Source organism: Balaenoptera ricei, chromosome 4 (assembly GCF_028023285.1).
Source record: "Balaenoptera ricei isolate mBalRic1 chromosome 4, mBalRic1.hap2, whole genome shotgun sequence".
Classification (NCBI taxonomy): Eukaryota; Metazoa; Chordata; class Mammalia; order Artiodactyla; family Balaenopteridae; genus Balaenoptera; species Balaenoptera ricei.
In genome coordinates this window covers 132,582,627-132,603,145 of record NC_082642.1, presented here as the reverse complement: position 1 = coordinate 132,603,145, position 20,519 = coordinate 132,582,627, and the positions used below count along the sequence as shown (strand labels likewise).

General features: G+C 35.2%; 1 protein-coding gene across 1 annotated transcript in view; it reads left to right on the top strand.

The window, feature by feature from the left end:
* SAMSN1 (SAM domain, SH3 domain and nuclear localization signals 1) overlaps positions 1–20,519 on the top strand; it is a 130,509-nt gene that overhangs the window by 96,070 nt on the left and 13,920 nt on the right. Inside the window, 4 exon segments of the mRNA XM_059922226.1 lie at positions 10,472–10,543; positions 11,842–11,991; positions 16,339–16,468; positions 18,770–18,921. Of these exon segments, the coding sequence (XP_059778209.1) occupies positions 10,472–10,543; positions 11,842–11,991; positions 16,339–16,468; positions 18,770–18,921 (504 nt within the window).

Below are 20,519 nucleotides of genomic sequence, written 5' to 3'. Positions count from 1 at the left end.
CAGTACAAGTATAAATAATGATGAATATAAATTTCCAAGCTCACATCTAGTATACATTTTTAATTTATTATGTGTGTAAATATAATCTGCTTTTAGGAATTGCTTCTATGTTTGTATACCATTCATCTGAATATGGCTCTATTTAGCTCTTATCAATTGAAATTATGTGATGCCACCAATAGAGTGTAAATTCCTACAGGATAGATTCTTATTCATACAGACAGCCCTGGTCCCAAGCACAAAGTTTAGCCATAGAAGCCCCTTAGTATATTTATACTGAATTGCATAATGTAAAACATTATGCTCCTTAATTAAACATCAGCAAATTGTTTTCTTTGACTATAACGTGATTAAGTTATAATTTGCTTTTGTGTAACTGTGAAATGTATGGTGTTTGTCATTTAACTTGAAGAGAAATGTGTGTGGGATTTGCCATCTGTTGTGATTTTCCCAAGGCTCCCAACTGTAGGATTTTTTCTATAGGCCTACATCCCTTAAGATCGGGGGCAATCAATGTGTGCTAAAATGATGAGGTGTCAGCAAGTGGTCTCATGGACAAGGTAGGAGTTGATCCTGCCCTTGAAGAATGGGCTGGATTTGAGTAGGAGGAAGAAGAGTGGAAGAACTTTCCTTGAGAGAAAAACAGCACAAGCAACAGCTTAGAAACATAAATGAGTGTGTCCATACTGGCCAGCAAGAAGTGTCAGAAGTTCTGCTTAATCAGACTGACTAGCATTACCTGAATCCAGGGGGAATCACGAATGTGCAGCATGCTAAGTTTGGACTTCATTTTGTTAACTAAAGAAGAGCCACTTAAACTCTCTGAGCCTCAGTTTTCCTCATCTGTAAACTGAAGAAATCAATAACTATCTCAGAGGGGGGTTGTATTTGTTTAATGAAATAGTTATAGATAAATCACTCGGCATAAAGCAAGCTTTCAGGGGCCAAGAAACCAATGTGGAGCAAGCTTCATATTTTGAGAAGAAGAATGGAATGATGAGAATTGGTGTTTTAGGGAAATTAGTCTAGTGTTGTGACTTTAGATGATTGGAGAGGCAAGAGTTTGGGAACTAAAGAGCTGAAAGTTGTTATTTCGTTGACTCAGGAATGAGGTTATAAGCACATAGTTGCGTAGCGGTAATGAAGATAAATGCCTACAATAGAGATTTGGGAAAAGAATGGAGCAGATGTGAAGGCTGAAAGAATGTGTGTGTGGTAAATATATTACATCTTGCATTATGTGTCCAAACTCCCCAAAGACAGCAGTGAGCAAATACCGGTTTCCAACAGTGCAGGTGGAAGGTTCAGAAGGCAGGATCAAAACAGATCCTCAGGGGTAAGAGGCCATAAGCAGAGAGAGATTTTTGTTGGCATATATGCCTTCCAGCCTGAAGGCAGGCAGAGAAGCTACTGTAAATTAGAGAAGCTGTAAAAGTGGGTTCCCTAGGGGAATTCTTGAAGATTTCAAGGAAGGATGGTATAATGAGACAATTCCAGGAGGATCGAGAGGGACCACTTAGTATACTTGTTTATGGGTTTAGTAGTTAGTAAAAGAGAGAGAAGGAATAGAAAGTAAGTGCTATAATAATAATACAGGAGTGAGTAAGCCAGCAGAAGCTTTACAATAGGAAAAACAAGAAGATGAGAAGTTCGAGATAGACTGATCATGGTCACATTTTTAAAAGTTTTGCATTTCCTTTTTATTCTATAGGATTTTGTAAGAGTTGATACCTAATAATATCAAGTGACTGAACTTTGGTTGCATTATGCTTTTTACCTGAAAAAAAGATATTTAAGACATATCAGTATTATTTATTTTAAAAATTCTTTTCAGCTAAAATAGAATATCTTAATTTTTATTCAATTCCTAAAAGTGCAGCATACTTATAGTCAGTGAATGCAATGTAAATCATGAGATATGGTAATAAGTAAGTAATGCAGCAGTGCAATTGAGAATTCTCAATGTTTGAATCGTTTTTACTCATAAAACTTATTTTTGTTACATTAAATAGGCTGATACAAATGAACACTTTTGCAGGTATGGCTCATTCTGCATTGATTTCTTTTTTAGTTCTAGTTTTTTTTCTTTTAGGTAATTTTCTCTGAGGTAGTTTCAATTTGCAGAAAACATCTCTTGGCACGTCAACTTCTGAAAGGAAAGCTTTAGTATGGAAATTTTGACACAACTTTTTAAAACACTGTGGTGGAGTCAGAATCTGCACTTCCTTTAGATAGCCTGCAGTTGATAGGAAAGATACTGAACCAGAGAGATCAAGTAGACTAACTTTTGTTCTAAGAGTCCAGATGTACATTAAAAATATTTAGAGCACTGATACATATTTGAGTACTGAGTTGCCTTTACCCAAGGTTAAAATGTTAGTGTTGAAGGCCTTATTTCACACCCTGCTTGTCTTTCAGCCTTCAGCCCCCTGACGCCCAAACAACTGTCTTCCATCAGCGCCACATGATAGTGTAATTATTTAACATTGAGGCAATCCTCACAGATTATTTTAAGCGAGTTAAATTTGTTTCACACTCCTCAAAGGATCTCAGCACCTGAGTTAGTTAGAACAATTAAATCCTCGAATGCCTTTGGATAAAGGCTGACAAGCTTATTGAGATTTAGCATACCATTATTATAGAATATTCATACAAGCACGTGCTGAAAGAGAATTCTGAACTTTAAGAGCATATTACCAATGAAGGCTCTATGTGCAATATTTAGATGATGTGAGAACTCATTGGCAGAGGGTGTGTGATTTTTAATTTGCCAGTATATTTCAAAATACTGCAGATGTCTGACTCATATATGCAAATTTTTTCTTTGAAATAGACTGTGAAATTTTCCACCGATGCCTTACCCAAATATTGTCATGCTGGAGATAAGATTTTACTTGAAGATCCCGGAAGCTGGAGAGTGGTTAAAAAATGAAAATAAGGGTTCAAATCTTTTGGTTTTGGTCAAAAGGTTGATTTACATTCCAAAAAAAAAAGAGACTCCCTAATTCTCCTTCATGTTGATAAATTTAGGATGGTCATTGTTTTAAGAAACCTACTCAGTTCTAGTCTATATATCAAGATAACTTTACATACTTTTCATCCCGCTTAGATAGCAAGTTTCTTTGAAAATGGAAAACAGGATCAAAACTTTGTTATGGGATGGGATAGCGGAGAGCACAGCAGGGTGGAGAATTGAAAAAAAGGGAGGGGGGCATTTTTTTGCAAGTGTTGGTTCCTATAACAGTTTCCTCATTGAGAAGGACTATATGATTTCCAAGAACCCTGCTAGCTTTATATAATGAATAGACATTCTGTAATAATTAGAATTCTACAAAACTAGAGAAGAAATGTGACCAACAGAAAAGAATCCTTTCTTAAGTTCTTTGCATTGCGTAGGGACACACACACACAAATGAGTTCAAATGCCACTTATTCAGCCCGATTTTTGTGGAAGCCAAGTAGACTATGTGGAAGAGGGTAATCTGTACCACACAATCAGATAGTCTTCAAAAGGTAGTCCAGTAAAATACATTTATATCGGAAAGTTAGTTGTACTAAAATAAATTTAGAAAGCAAAACTTTAGTTTCTCCTTAAATACGTCCATACCTCTAAACAACCATGACCTAAGTAATGTTAATGACATCTTTAAAAATTAGTTCCTTAGAAAGTTGTGCAACCATTTACTCTTTTTTTTTTTTTTTTTTAAGAGCAGCTTCAGGATCACAGCAAGATTGAGGGAGGTACAGTTTTCCCATATGCTTCCCCCTGCCCTACACCTTATTAACTCTTTGTAAATTATTTTTTAGCTTTTATATAGGTACATTTGGTTCTTTTTTTAACCCAACATTTTATTATGGAAAATTTCAAGCATATGTAAACTCAGAGTGTAGTGCAATCTACCCCATATATCCATCACCCAGTTAATCATTAAATAACATCCAGTCGTGTCTCTTCTTTATGCCCACATACTTCCTGCCCTCACTAGATTATTTTGAATTACAAATGAAAAATAACAATACTTCCTCAATATCATCATTTAGCTACTTATTTAAAAATTTCCTCAGTTGTCTCCTGGATGTGTTTTGCTACAGTGGCTTATTTGATCTATACCTAAATAAGATCTATGGATTTTACAGTATTTATTTAGTTGATACAACTCTTAAAGATTCTCAATTTATACTTTCCCTCTCTTCTTTTATTTCTTTCTGTTGATTAGTTGAAGAAACCAGGTTATTTGTCCTGTAAATTTATCATTGCCTAAAATTTTCTGGTTGACTTCATCTTTTTGATGTCATTTAATATGCTCCTCTGTCTCTGTATTTTTTGTAATCTGGTAGTTAGATACAGAAGCTTGGTGTGATTGCGGTTTTTTTTTTTTTAAGAATATTTCATTGGTGATATTAGGTGCTTCCGTTATGAAGCCCATATTCTGGTTCATTCTTTTTTGTGATTTGAGTAGCAATTGATGATTGTTGCCTAGATCCATTATTGCATTAGGGACTTACAAAATGGTACTTTTGTAATTTCATCACTTAATTGATTAGCTAGAATATATACACACATATACATGGAAAGAACAATTTTCCTTTATTAAATATTTAGTTACTCTAAAATGTTTCATACAAGAAGGACAGATTAAATGTTTGTTTTTCCCTTTATTTGCCAGTTTTCATAATATGGCTGTAACATTTCCGAAGGTAACAATTGATATTTTTCTTCTTAGTATCATTATGAATTCATGAATTTTGATATATTAGATGTATTTCAATGTAGCTCAGTTATTATTCTTCCTTTTACTAAAATTGTCCCATATTTGGACACAATTTACCCTAGTGACAATCTTTCAATATGGCCCTTGTGTTGTTTTGGTATGGCCCTAGTAGTCTTTGAAAGCTTACCTACTTTATGGTATGACAAAATGAAAAATTTGAGAATATAGACTGAGAATTTTGACTTCAAATGTCATTAACATCATTACTTATTTTCATTGTCTCTCAACATTCACATTTTTATATATCGATATCATTAACAATGGTGTGAATACTGAAAACAGGTTAAAATTTAAATTTTTTTCCTTCCAGTTGTATTGATATATAATTGGCATACAGTACTATATAAGTTTAACGTGCACCGCATTATGATCTGACTTACATCCATCATGAAATTATTATCACACTAAGTTTAGTGAACATTCATCATCTCTTATAGATATAAGATAAAATAAAAATTAAAAAAATCTTTTCCTTGTGATGGGAACTCTTAGGATTTACTCTTTTAACAATCATATATAACATACAGCAGTATTAATTATATTTATCATGCTGTACATTACATCCCTAGTACTTACTTATCTTACAACTGGAAGTTTGTACCTTTTGACTACCTTCATCCAATCCCCCTCTCTCCACTTCCTGAATCTAGTAACCACCATCTGATCTCTTTTTCTGAGTTTGTTTTTGAAGTATAATTGACCTACAACACTATGTTAATTCCTGGGGTACAACACAATGATTTGATCTTTCTATATATTTCAAAATGACCAACATGCTGTCTAGTTACCATTTGTCACCATACAATGATATTACATTATTATTCCTATATTCCCCAATTTCATACCTGTGACTCATTTATTTTTCAATTGGATGTCTGTATCTCTTAATCTTCCTCACTTATTTCTCTCATCCCCCCACCCCTCCCCTCTGGCAATCACCTGTTTGTTCTCTGTATGTATGACTGTTTCTGTTTATTACGTTTCTTCATTTGTTTGCCTTTTTCAGATTCCACATACAAGTGAAATCATACAGCATTTGTCTTTCTCTGTCTGACTTATTTCAGTTAACAAAATACCCTCTAGGTCCATTCACGTTGTTGCAAATGGCAAGATTTTGTTCCTTTTTGTTCCATTGTGTGTGGGGGGTGTGTGTGTGTGTGTGTGTGTGTGTGTGTGTGTATTTGTATACCACATCTTCTTTATCCATTCATTTATTGATGTGCACTTAGGTTGCTTCCATATCTTGGTTATTGTAAATAATGCTGCAATGAACAAAGAGGTGCATGTATCTTTTTGAATTAGTGTGCTTTTTTCTTTGCATTAATACCCAAGAGTGAAATTGCTGGATTGTATGGTAGTTTTATTTTTTAATTATTTGAGGAACCTCCATACTGTTCTACATTGTGGCTACACCAGTTTACATTCCCACCAAGAGTGTACAAAGTTTCCCTTTTCTCCCCATCCTGGCCAACACTTGTTATTTGCTGTCTTTTGATAATAGTCATTTGACAGGTGTGAGGTGATATTGTGGTTTAGATTTGCATTTCCCTGATGATTAGTGATGCTGAGTATCTTTTCATGTGCCTGTTGGCCATCTGTATGTTTTCTCTGGAAAAATGTTTACTCAGGGCCTCTGCCCATTTTTTGATTGGGTTGTTGGGTTTTTGGGTTTTTTTTTTCTTTTTTTGATGCTGAGTTGTATGAATTCTTCGTATATTTCCGATATTAATCCCTATTTGGATACATCATTTGCAAATATCTCCTCCTATTCAGTAGGCAGCCTTTTTGTTTTGTTGATAATTCCCTTTGCTGTGCAAAAGCTTTTTAGTTTGATGTAGTCCCATTTATTTATTTTTGCTTTTGTTTCCCTTGCAGGAGGAGACATATCCAAAAAATATATTGCTAAGATCAATGTCAAAGAACGTACTGCCTATGATTTTGTCTAGGAGTTTTATGGTTTCAGGACTTACATTTAAGTCTTTAATCCATTTTGAGTTTATTTTCTTATGTGGTGTGAGAAAGTAATCCAGTTTGATTCTTTTGCATGTAGCTTTCCAGTTTTCCAACACCATTTGTTGAAGAAGCTGTCTTTTCTCTATTGTGTATTCTTGCCTCCTTTGCTGTAGATTGACCATATAAGTGTGGTATATTTCTGGGCTCTCTATTCTGTTCCATTAAACTATGTGTCTGTTTTTGTGTCAGTACCATACTGTTTTGATTACTGTAGCTGTGTAGTATAGTTTCAAATCAGGGAACATGGTAACTACAGCTTTGTTCTTCTGTCTCAAGATTGCTTTGGCTATTGAAGGTCTTTTGTGTTTCTATACAAATTTTAGAATTATTTGTTAATTCATACAATTCTGTGAAAAATGCCTTTGGTATTTTGATAGGGATTGCACTGAATCCATAGATTGCTTTGGGTAATGTGGTCATTTTTACAATATTAACTGTTCCAATCCATGAGCATGGTATATGTTTCTATTTGTTAGTGTCATCTTCAATTTCTTTCATGAGTGACTTATAGTTTTCTGAGTACATGTCTTTTACCTCCTTAGTTAGATTTATTCCTAGGTAATTTTTTTGGATGAAATTGTAAATGGGATTGGAAAACAGGTTAAAATTTGTCTTTTTTATTTTTTTGGTCCTTTAAACCATCAAATTACTGTCTTTTTTTAAAATTGTTTAAAATAATTCCTCTCTCTAAGCCACCAATTTAATATGAAATTAGATTCATTATTTTTATTTGGAATTGTTAAGGATTGCTTTTATTTTTATTTAATTTTGTTTATAAATATTTTTAAAAGTTACATGGTTTTAAAGTCAAATTTACAAAACAAGGCATATTCAGAGAAGTCTGTTTTCTGTCCCTTTTACTTTGCTTCTTTTACCCCATTTCTCTAAGAAGGAAAATATATTTTTGCCTGTATTGAGACACATACATGTATTTCCACCCTTAGATAAAAGACGGTCTATTATGTACACTTTTCTCCACTTGTCTCTTTTCACATACACTATAGCCTGGAGATCATTCCATAGCAGATAGTTATATTTCAGTTTTTTTGCAGATGCACACACTTCTATTGTTTGAATTTACCATAAATTATTCAATCAGTCTTCTCTTGATGAACATTGGGGTTTATAGCTTTTCAATAATATAAAAGATTTACATTGAATGTGGATGAGTAAATCAATTTATATTCAAGTGTATCTCTGACATAGATGTCTAGAAATGAAATTTCTGGGTCAAAGGGCAAATACATGTAATTTTGCTAGTTTTTCCAAATTACCTTCCACAGGTGTGCCATTTTACAAACACATATCTATTGCATAAGGAAAGACTGTATAGATTTATAGTTAAAGACTAAATATAATCTAATGTCAACAAAAACAAAGAATTATCTAAAATATCAATTACATTTTTATTTAAGTTACTCTTTTGTCGATAGCTATTTGTTTATATAATAACTCTGTCTTGATGGGAGCTCTGTCACAAAATAGTATTTGCTAAACCTAATCCTTTACAATTATACAGTGCAAAATTATCAATATTGAAATACATTCTTATTTATAAAGGACTATCATCTATGAAACCAGCTTACCTCCACATGATTCACCTTTTCACTAGAAACTTAACAGCAGTAGAAATTACACATTTGTTCACTGTCCATATCTCAGAGTAGACATTAGCCCTTTTTCATTAAGCCATAACCTATACATTATGAAACCATCTCAGAAAGTCACTAACTTTTTGACTAGAGAATACTGAAATTTTAAAAACGTTATTTTAAATACTTAGATTTGCTTCTAAAGGGTGTCTTAGCACAGACTGATATTTTACTCCTCTGGCTTAAAGCTGTTGAGTGATTCATAATGAGATGACTGACAAAACCCAAAGTAATAGTCCTGAAAACCACTACTCCATAATCTGCTTCTCTTTATTGACATAGTGAGGGGAGAATTAATTTTAAAAGGTGGTGACTATTGATTAGTTAATGGCAGAATATACTGTAGAGAAATGCTGAAGTGAGCCTATTCTGTGCCCTCGTGGGCAACACGACCGATTATCCAGTGGTGGATATCATGCTGTAACCCTCATTAATATTTAGTAGTCAGGACATAGGCTGGTTGTAGACTACAAAATTGCCCTAAGCACAGGCTCCAATAGGCCATAAGAATGTTTCAAGTATATAAAAGAGTAACAGATTTCCCTGTGTTCAGATTGTTTATAAGCAGCACAAGAATACGCTCAATTCCCTTTTGTGATTTCTGGGCAATTATGGCCTGGCAGAAATGCCTACTAGGCAAGTAGATGTGATTAATGCTCTGGGAAATCACTCTAAGTTAGTAAGCCCTGCGTGAGAACCAGAGTGGTTCTCAGTTTCAGTCCTTCTTTTTCTCTTCTCTCGCCACAAGCTGAAGGGCTTCTTCATCAGGGGTAGCAAGTCAGCAAAAGGCATTTTTTGTGTCTAACACAGCCGTCATCCTTGGGGCGACGTTCTGTATCACACTGTCTATCAAGCTAACCCCATGTCACATGTCAGGATCTTTTTATTTCAACTGATTTAAAAGGGAAACAAGGAGTTTTAAAGATCACTAGTAGGGAGACATGAGAATAAAAATGCTTGTAAAGACTAAGAGCCTTTGAAGCTGACTTGAACTAAAATGGTCTGTGACTTTTAAAGGACAATACAAAGTTTTATAGATTACTGACTCCCATTTTTAACTTTTCAAATTACCAGGTTATTTTTCAGTACCACCAGCTTATTTTGAAAATATTATAAGCTTGAAATGAGATAAAGTTCTTAAGATAGAACATATTCTTGGGATTTGTGGGTATATAAAGTCTGTAACATCCGATATCCACCATCCCAAACAATGTATAAAATTAAATAGTGAGAAAATATCAATTTTGTGACTCAAAGACTCTAAAGATTTTTGAAAATGTGTTTAGGAGAATCATTTACTTTGCAGTATATCAGGAATTGTTTATAATTACCTGCCTAGAATGAGTTACATAAGAATAAAAATTTAGCCTTGTAGGCAAAAAGTATCCAAGAGAATAAGTCTTGTGTTAACATACTGAGCTTTTTCTCAAAACCAGTGAATGAAACTGACCCAGGGGTCTCATTGTAATTCCATGTTAAATGTGGAAAAAGTCATTTTCCTCCCAACCTCTGAACACCTAAATGCTCTTTTCAATTTATTAATAGGTCTGTGTATGTGCCTTCTCATTCTGACATCTAGTAGAGAGTTTCAAATTATCAGAAGTTAGCAACAGGAAATGCATTTGTGTTCATTTTTATGTTTTGATAAATATGATCTTTATGAGGCACAATTGTGGATCTACTCAAATGCTTGTTTTGTTGTTTTTTTATTAGTTGGTTTGTTGTTTAGTAATACATGCCATTCTCAAGAGCAAAAGTAACACTATAAATTAAAAATAATTTAATAGATTTTTCTCCAAGGTGCTTAACACTGTAACATAAACATATGAAGACATTTTATGAACTGTAAATATTACAATGTTAATAATAGTTACACCTTCAGCGCCTTTAGATATTCCAGAGAGAAGAGATTTTTTAATCCTGTATTTGCAAGAGACTGATGCTTACTGAACCATAATCTAATATATTTAGCAGTTTTATCAGTGAAAGTCACAAATCCTAAATTTCCTTTCCTTTTTCTTTCCTATATTATAGCGCAGCAGCAGTTTTGGGAATTTTGACCGTTTTCGGAATAATTCCGTATCAAAACCAGATGATTCAACTGGGGTTAGTATTCTATTCCATTTTAATGAGTGTTATACAAACACATTATGAAAAATTATGAAGCCAGTATAATTTTTGCAAATTACAGTAAGAAAAAGAAATATATTTAAAAATCATAACCTTGCATACATTTTTGTGATAAATGAACAAACAATTATTTAGTATCTAGTACCATGCTGGACATTAAGAGTAAAAAGCCATCTAAGAAACCTAACAGATGTTTGGGAAGGCAGAACGTCAACTTAAGAAGAGATTTACAGTTTAAAGTAACACAGACAATCCCAGATTTTCTGAGCATTTCCACTATAAAACAACATATATGTTAAATTTTATGTAAGTTGTAATTGCTTTAATTTAGGAAATGATTACATGGCTTAATTGGAAATTAGTTAAGGAGAGCATAGGCTGCTCATTTGCACTCTCATACTTCTGTACACATTGAAATGTCTCAGTGGTGACCATTCCATACATATTCTTTTTCAAATTCTTTTCCCACTTAGGTTATTACAGAGTAATGAGTAGAGTTCCCTGTGCTATACAGTAGGTCCTTGTTGGTTATCTATTTTAAATATAGCCGTGTGTATATGTCAATCTCAAACTCCCATATTGTATAACCTTCAACTTTCCATAATCATACGTAGATATATTTACTGTTATTAAGTTTATAATTCTAGAGTTAACCTATAAAAGTTGCTCAGGCTCATTCAAATTCATTGACTAGTAATGGTGGCCTAGCAATGTGTGAAACAATTTAGTGAACCTGATAAAGTAGTTTGCACATTTTTTAGCAAACCATCATTCATTCATTCAGTAAATGTGTATTGAGCATCTAGTCTATGACAGGATCTCCCTTAGGCACTCAGAAAGTACTGTTACAATACAGGTGAAAATCCTTACTTCATGAAGCCTAGAGTCTAGGAGGAGACAGACTTTAAAACAACAACAAAACCCATAAATAAATATCTAAATAAAATTGTGATTCAGGCTATGAAAGAGAACAGCACAGAAAAATGTTGAAGTTAAAAATATGTTTAGATAGTTTCTTCAAAGCTTTTGTAAAGGAAGATAGGAAAACCTGAAATTAAAAATATTTATAGTACTCTTTTTTGAAACTTAGGCAATGGTAAATTAACACAGATAGTAATAAACTAATATACTTTCTTATTTATTTTAGTTTGTGATTTTACAGTGAAGATAAAGAAAGTTGAAGTAGAGAAAAGAGAGAAGAAGAGGGAGTGTGGACAAATGACAATGTTTTTTATTGCTTTATTATTTTGTTTTTTGTAAATAATTCTAACTAGGTACATGAAGGGGAATGCATAAATGAAAGTGGAGAACAAAACAAAACTTCAAATAATGGAGGAAGTTTAGGTAAAAAAATGAGAGCTATTTCCTGGACAATGAAGAAAAAAGTGGGTAAAAAGTATATCAAAGCCCTTTCTGAAGAAAAGGTAAGTGTCCTCTGTTAATCACTTGTGTTTTTCTGTTAATTTTTTTCTAGGTAGTTTAGAAATACTTGGCAGTTTATGAAGGCCTTCAGTCTATTTTCTCCCTCAATAACTGTGCCCAGAAGTTGGGTGTAAGAAAGCATTATCACATTCTAATAGAAGAAATTGAGGCTTAGAAAGGTCACACATGTAGTATGTGAAGAACATATGTCATTTATGTTGTAACAAACAGTAGTATTTCACTTCTTTTCATTACCAAATGATATTCCATTTTATAGATAAGCCTCATTTTATTCATCCTTTCATCAGTTGATGAACATTTGGGTTGTTTCCACTTTGGGATTATTTTAAATCATGCTGAATGAATGATTCAGCATGATTTAAAATATGAATATGAATATCTGTGTTCAAGTTTTTATGTGGAAGTATTCTTTCATTTCTCTTGGTTATATGGTAACTCTGTCTGATACTTTGAGAAACTGGCAAACTATTTCCCAAAGAAGTTGCATCGTTTTACGTTCCCACTAGCAATGTGTGAGAGTTCCAATTTCTCCACATGCTTGCTAACACTTGTTATTGTCTGTTTTTTTGATGCTAGCCATCAAAATGGGTGTGAAATGGATTCTCATTATAGTTTTAATTTGCACTTCCCTGATGACTAATGATGTTGAGAATCTTTTCATGTGGCCATTTGCATATCTTCTTTCAAAAAGTGTTTATACAAATCTTTTACCTGCTTTTTAATTGGGTTGTCTTTTTATTGTTGCTCTTAAGCTTTTTTAAAAAATATCTTATGGATACAGATCCTTTATGAGATATACGATTTGCGATATGATATATTTTCTCCCGTTCGCAGATAGTATTTTCATTTTCTTGATGTTATCATTACAGAAAAAATGGCTATAATTTTGATGTAGTCCAATTTATTTTTTCTTTCATCAGTTGTGTTTTTAGTATTGTATTTAAACCATTGCTTAATCTAGGGTTACAAAGATTTACTCCAATGTTTTCTTCTAAGAGTTTTATAGCTGTAGCTCTTAAATTTTGGTGTATGATCCATTAATTTTTCTACATGGTGTGTGGTAGGAGTCCAACTTCATTCATTTGAATGTGGATATTCAATTGTCCCAACACTACTTGTTGAAAAGACAATTATTTCTCCATTGTATTGTCTTGACATCCTTGCTGAAAAAATCAATTGATCATAAATATATGGTCAGAAATATATGGATCATAAATATATGGATTTATTTATGGACTCTCAATTCTATTCCATTGATCTATATGTCTTATACCTATTTTCTTTTTAACGCACTTCAATAGGATCTGTCCCCAGTACTCCATTAAAACAGTTGTCACCATCAGTATTAACCTCTACATTGCCAAATCGAATGGTCACTTTTCTTTCTTCTTACATGACTGTTCAGCTGTACTTGATGCAAATGATGATTTCATTACATATGAAACATTCTTTTTTCTTGGTTTCTTTGGGCATTCTTCTGGCTTTCCTTCTTTCTCAAAGTTTCCTTTCTTAGCTCTGCTTTCTTTCCTGTCCTTCTAAATATTGAGTCTTCCTGAGGCTTGTTCCTAGATGTTCTACTCAGTTTACTCTCTCTTCCTAAGTGATCTCATCTTGTCTCATGACTTTTTCACAATTACATCTCTAGCTATGATCTCTCTCTTTTTTTTTAATTTATTTATTTTATTTATTTATCTTTGGCAGTGTTGGGTCTTCGTTGCTGTGCGTGGGCTTCCTCTAGTTACGTTGAGCGGGGGCTACTCTTTGTTGCGGTGCGCAGGCTTCTCATTAAGGTGGCTTCTCTTGTTGCGGAGCATAGGCTCTAGGCCCGCGGGCTTCAGTAGTTGTGGAGCACAGGCTTAGTTGCTCCGCGGCATGTGGGATCTTCCTGGACCAGGGCTCGAACCCGTGTCCCCTGCACTGCCAGGCGGATTCCTAACCGCTGCACCACCAGGGAAGTCCCATATGATCTCTTTACTTATCTGTTATACTTATACAACCAATTGCTTATTTGATATTATCACTTAGATGCATAATGGATAACTAGAACCTAATATATCTACAACTGAATGATTGATTCTCTAAGCTCTACAGAAAGTTTGTTTCTTGTCCAGTCTTCCAAGTAGAAATAGACAACACTGTCATAACTGTAGATGCTGGAAAGAAAGGAGAGGGGGGAGAGAGACAGAGAGAGAGAAGAAAGCCTACAAATCACTCAAAATTCCTTCTTTCTCTCACTTTTCACACCAATTCATCAGCATATCCTCTTGGTACTAACTCCAAAGTATATCTAAAACCTTTAACTTCTCCATGTAAATTATTCCTGCTTTAGACTAAATAAACAAACTCTCTTGCCTAGATTACCTAATTGGTTTCCTTTCTTCCACTCTTTCCTCCATAAAAGCGATTCTCCACATGAAAGCCAGAAAGATCTTTGAAAAGTCAGATTCAGAACACATCACTCCCTTGGTTAAAATTTTACAGTACCAAAATGCATTCCCTTACTATGATGTGTTCATTCCAGTCCTCTGAGAAGTAGACCCCCAAGAAGGGAATAGACACACCAAAGACTTACCGGAGAAAATGCCTGTGAAGGAGAAAGAAGAGAAAGAAAAAATGAGCAAGGAAATCCTTCAGACTACAGTGCAAGTTTGACACCTGTAAAAGGAGAGGAAGAAAGAAGGAGGATCATTCAAGTCTCAGGCTTCAACACTGTTCTAAGAAAACTTTGGCCAGATTGATGGGAAGTCCTTGAACCAAAAGTTTCCATTAGAGAAGCCCCACATCCCACCAGAATGGACTCAAATGGTAGCCCCACTGCTTAAGTCATTGGGATGTGGCTTCCTTGCAAACACAGTGATGGATACAGAAGGCTAGTAGTTGGGGCTGTCAGTAAAGAAGGGTCCCGCAGCAAGAGATCTGAGTGCACATTTCCATGGTTACTGCAAGTGGTCTATAAAGCCCTTCCTGAGCTGGCTCCAGTCTACTTCTCTGAGCTCACATCCTAATACTCTCCTTGCTCTCACTGAGCTCCAGCTACCCTGGCCCTGTTGTTTTCCCCTGCATAACCCAAGCTAACTCTGAGTTTAGTTATTTTGTTCTTGCTATTTCTTTTGCTTGGAAAACTGTCTCCAAATCTTCATATAAGTCACATCTTCTTATCATTCAGGTCAAGAATTCAGAGACTCTATTACCTTATGGAGGAGGTCTTTGGAGGCTATTCCCTCTAAATCAGTCAACCTTCCTTCAACCCTAATCCGAGTAGCTAATCCTCTCACATCACCCAGTTTTATTTCCTTCATAGCACTTATTATTCTCTGAAATTGTCTTGCTCACTTTGTTTACACAAACCTCCCCAAACACTACAAACACACACACACACACACACACACACACAGCCTGACAAACTAAGATGTACCTCATTAAAGATAGGACCCTGTATATTGTTTCCCATGATATCTCCAGTTCCCAAAACAATGCCAGGTACTTAGAAGGTGTTCTACAAACTTGTGTCGAATGACTGAACAAATGAATAAAAGAATGGATAAAAGCAGAGAATCAAACTGAGCATATATCATATGTATAGTCTGAAGTTTTACCAATGTTTAGAAATGCTCAAAAATGAGGAATATTGAATCATATTTTGATGAATATTAAGAAATTCATAGGCTTTGTTGAAACTATCTAAACATGGGAAACATTTGAGATGTTTTCAAGCAGATGTAATTTCTTTTGAAATTGTCTGTCTTTCCTAATTTTATGCAAGATGTGCTTTTCACTTGACTAGGTGGCAAGCACCATATGAGATTTGTAAAGCTTCTTAGATAAGCTTTGCTTTAGAATTGCAAAGTGTGTATGTTTTATTCATATCTAGTGGTCTGGTAGGGTGCAAATAACTGACACGAAGCAACTATGCAGAGTTTAAACTTGTAATATCAGATCTCAAAGGATTAGTAACGGTGGTAAATAGATGATAAGGAGAACATGAAGAAATAAAAGTGCTTTAACAGATAAAGCACAGATGTTAATAAATCTAGCATTTCTGATTAAATAGTCTTGATACGATATTCATCCTAACTACAAAAATAAACTTTATAATTTCAGTTAAATTCCAAAATGTGGGCTGTTTCATCTAAAGAATTTTTCCCACTATACCATAAAATGTTATGCTTGAAATTGAGCTAAAGATTCATGACACTCATATTTTATGCTGATGTATTCCTAAGTATTTTATTGCTAAAATATGTCTTGTTTGTTAAATCAATGCACACAGTGAAAGTCTCCAAGGAAATCAGTTCTTTGCATTTAACCTCTGATATGATTTTCTGAAGGATGGGGAAGATGGAGAGGATGCCTTCCCTTATCGGAACAGTGATCCCACGATTGGAACCCATATAGAGAAGAGCTCCCTCAAAGCCAGTGACTCCATGGACAGTCTCTACAGTGCGCGGAGCTCATCAAGTAAAGCTATAAAATAAGTGACAAGAGTCTAGATGGGAGATCTGGGTTAAGTTAATTAAAAACAACAGATTTATTTCTCTTGGGCTTGTTTGTCAAAATTTCACCAAGGTTCCAACTACTTGATAAGAGAAATAGTGAAAATGTAGGATGTATTGAATCTATAGCAATGTTATTGTCTAAAATAATACGTAATATATTAGAATTATGGATTATTTTGAAACTTTTAGCACTGTGGTCAGCAAGGCTCTTGGGGATATGCCTCAAAAAGATCATATTGCACGATTAAATCAGAATCCCTACAATAAAGTGTGCTGGGGAGAACTAATATTATTTTGAGTCCAAATTTTTTAAATGACTTGAAGTATTCAGGAAACTAAAATCCTGTTTTCTCTTTTTCATTCCCTTTCTTCCCCCCTCCACATACTCCTTCCTTTCCTTTTCTCTTCCTTCCTTTCTTCCTTCCCTCTCTCCCTACCTCCTCCCTCCTTCCCTTCCTTCCTTTCTTTCTTCCTTTTTTCTTTCTTTCTTTTGTTTTCTTTCATTTTTTCATTTTTTCTTTATTCCTTCCCTGTCCTGCCCTCTGTCACGTTTTCCTTCCTTTCCTTTCCTTTTTTTCCTGAAATATTCTGAAAAGAGCAGGACATCTGCATCAGTTCTAACGTTTACATTTTAGGTTTCCATTCAGCATTAGCCGGTAAAGAGTGAAGTAACATGTAAATACTAAATAGTAGGAATATCATCAATTAGTGACAAAAAGGAATCAGCATGTGTTCAATAAGAATTTTCTAAAAACATTGTTTCTACCAAAGAAGTCACTCAGGCTTCAGTCACATGTCCTGCTACAATATTTGAATGAAACTACTAATACTACAGGGTGCCTTATAATTTTTTTATATGCACACTGTTACTCATCCCTCTAATCTTTTCAGGGCTTTTAAATGTTTTTTGCAAAGTTTATTTTCCATTTCATTTAAAATCAACTGCTTCTGTTATTTGAAGATGGATCACAAAGACCAGATGCTGCAAATATCCTGAATTTTATTCCTACTTTCCTACTGGCTGTAGAACAGTTATTTTGTGAAGAAAAAGCTAATACAGAAGCATTTGAGGGATATATTTTTGCATGTGTGAAATTCAGATTTCATTAATATTCATTTCTGCTGGAAGTTTTAAAATTCAAATGTGTAATGCCAAATATGGGTAGAATTTTATAACTTGAATACACCGTGAAAAGCCAGGGACTGGAATGGTCATGGAAGGGAGGGTGTGAGGAGATGGGGGTCTACTTAGCTGTTATCATAAACAACTTAATTTCTGTGACTAGATGCAACTCACCTTTCTTTTACACCAGTCCATATTTAAAAAAAAAAAATGGAGACTCGCTAAGGATCTTTCTCTTATTTCTATACTTATTTGAAAGAATGGCAGAGATACTGGGGCTGTTCCCTCATGAAGCAGAGCACTGAAAGGCCACCCTGAAGGAAAAAGTGAGGTGACAAGTGAGAGCAGGAGGGAGACTCAGAGTTACTTCCACTGGGAGCCATTCTTGCCCCCAGGCAGGCAGGAAAAATGGAATCTTTTTTTTTCCCCCCTTGAGGTTCAAAATCAGAAAGGAAGAGGACCAGAGAGCAAGGATTTGGAGCAGTTTAAAAAGCCCAGTTTAGAACAATTTTGAACAGTTTAGGAGTACAGACATTGGAACACACTTCCTCTTTCCCTGATGCTCACGCAACGAGCAAAAATGCTACCTTTTATACACAGAGATGTTGCCTCAAAATGGCTTTTGGTACACAACAGGAAGTCTGAGACACTATTTTTGCTACATTGTGATAAGTTGTAGGGAAGCTTGTGGTCTTATGCTTTGACCATTCCTGATCAATAGCACACAAAGATCAAACTGTCGCTATAGGTTCCTGCCTTTGTTTACATGTACAAAATTAATTATCTGGCTTGTACAGGGAATCAAGTCTATACTGTCTGCCTCTTTAGCAAGTATCCAATGCTCAAAGCACTGTGCTACTGGATCAGATGATAGAGACTGAAGTAAGAGTGTTTGGGTTGGTGGTAGAGGAAAGAATAGTCAGGTTGACTGGAAAAAGATCAGAAATGGCTCAGAGGACAGAAGTCCCTGGTGGAAAACGACTGGGAGGCAGAAACAGGGATCGGTCACTTAGAGCCGCCTCAGGAGGCTGGCATCCAGTGCTTCGGCATTATTCCTGCTTAGTTGTTATGTCCAGGTGATGGTTCAGAATGTTATGAACCTTCAGTGAGAACTATTAACCTCTGCTTTGCCTTTATCAGGTGGAATAACAAGCTGTTCAGACGGTACAAGTAACCGGGACAGCTTTCGACTCGACGATGATGGCCCCTACTCCGGACCATTCTGTGGCCGTGCCCGCGTACATACCAGTTTCACACCGAGCCCTTATGACACTGACTCCCTCAAAATCAAGGTGTGTGCACATCATATCGGCATTCTGTATGGTTTGTCTAGGGCTGGGTGTATGATCATTTTCAGGAAGTGCAAGTATGGGGAACTAGGGGGTGAGCGCGTTCTTCCCAATAGGAGAACCGGGGACTGGTGCACTACGGCAGGAGTTCAGATAAAACATGAGAGGTAGGGTAGGGGGATCAGTGTTTTGAGGCTCTTTGCAAAAGTTGCATTATGTGCATAATATAGAATCTGAGCTTATTCGGGAAGAAGGAATTGTCTACATTTTTCTGAAAACCCAAATCCTCACAAGTTCCTGGAGGTGCCCAGTTCTACCTGAAGCCAAGGAGAGGGAGAGAAAATGGAAATATCAGGCAAGAGCCCAGCAGAGCAAACGCTTTGGGAACCTGACTTGGCCAGGCAACTTCAATACTTAAGTCAATACTTGCAAATGGCATGAGTAACCTGACAACTTTCTCTCAGTGATATTCCCTCCTGAATTCCCTTTTTTTATTCTTATCCTCTTTGTTCATTTTCTTTTGCTGTGAGGGCTTCACAACACAAAGGTTGCACCACCGTTTGTGCTGCCTAAGGGGACATTTGTGGAGCTCGAGTAGGACACAATAAGGAATCCCACAGACTCACTGGGTATTGAATGCTGTTGTTCACCATCCAGGGTCTTATCCGAAATGAAATTGGATTTTTGCTTGTGATCTGTGGGCTTACCTGTAATGTATATTTTTTAACAAGTTTAAAGGATAATAAGAAGGCTGTAGCATAGGACTGCCATACTTTGAAACTTCCCCCAGAGCTTCTGGGGATTTTCTAGGTCTGCTTAGCTGATCCCATCTAGCCTAGGATTTGATTCCCTATAGTTAAAGACAGGAAAAACTAGGCGAACAGCTCATAGGGTCTGAAGGGCAGACTATCATAAATTGGAAAGACCAGATCTTTTAGTCACATTGAATTCTACTGTTACAAATAAAATCCATGTTTTAGATGGAAGAAAACACATTCACAGAGCAGCAGAAAAAAATATTTTTAGTAGCAGACTTAATGCTTTGTTTGAGGGTAGACCCCTAAAATGGCAAAAATATCAGAATCTATAATGTCATCTCTGAGGTAGAAAGCTGTAAGTCTCAAAGGAGTAACTATGACACAAATGTAGACACTGTATTTGCATAGAAATCAACTCTCTTTACAAAAAAATACCCTGTGGAGTTTTCTACTCTTGCCAATAACTCCTGCAGTCTTAGTCTTAGATGTGAATAAAGAGACAGACCAACTGGTTTGTCTATCCCAATGCATTTCATTCATACTTCAATCGAAAGTTTGCTGTGGAGCTCAATCTAAGTGTTAAATAAGTAATTAGTAATGAATTATTAATTAATCTAGGATAATTAGCTTAATTTATCCTTAGTGCATATATACTTTTGTTACATATTTGCTATGTACAAAGTTCTGAACATTTTCATTATTTTAGATGGATACAATACTTGAGGTGGATTTATTTCACACTGTAGATGAATTTTTCAGATGAACTAGAAGCACAGACACAGTCATAGACTTGTCTTTCTTCCCCTTCCTTACTTGGGACCCCCTCCAGGAATGATAGCTTGA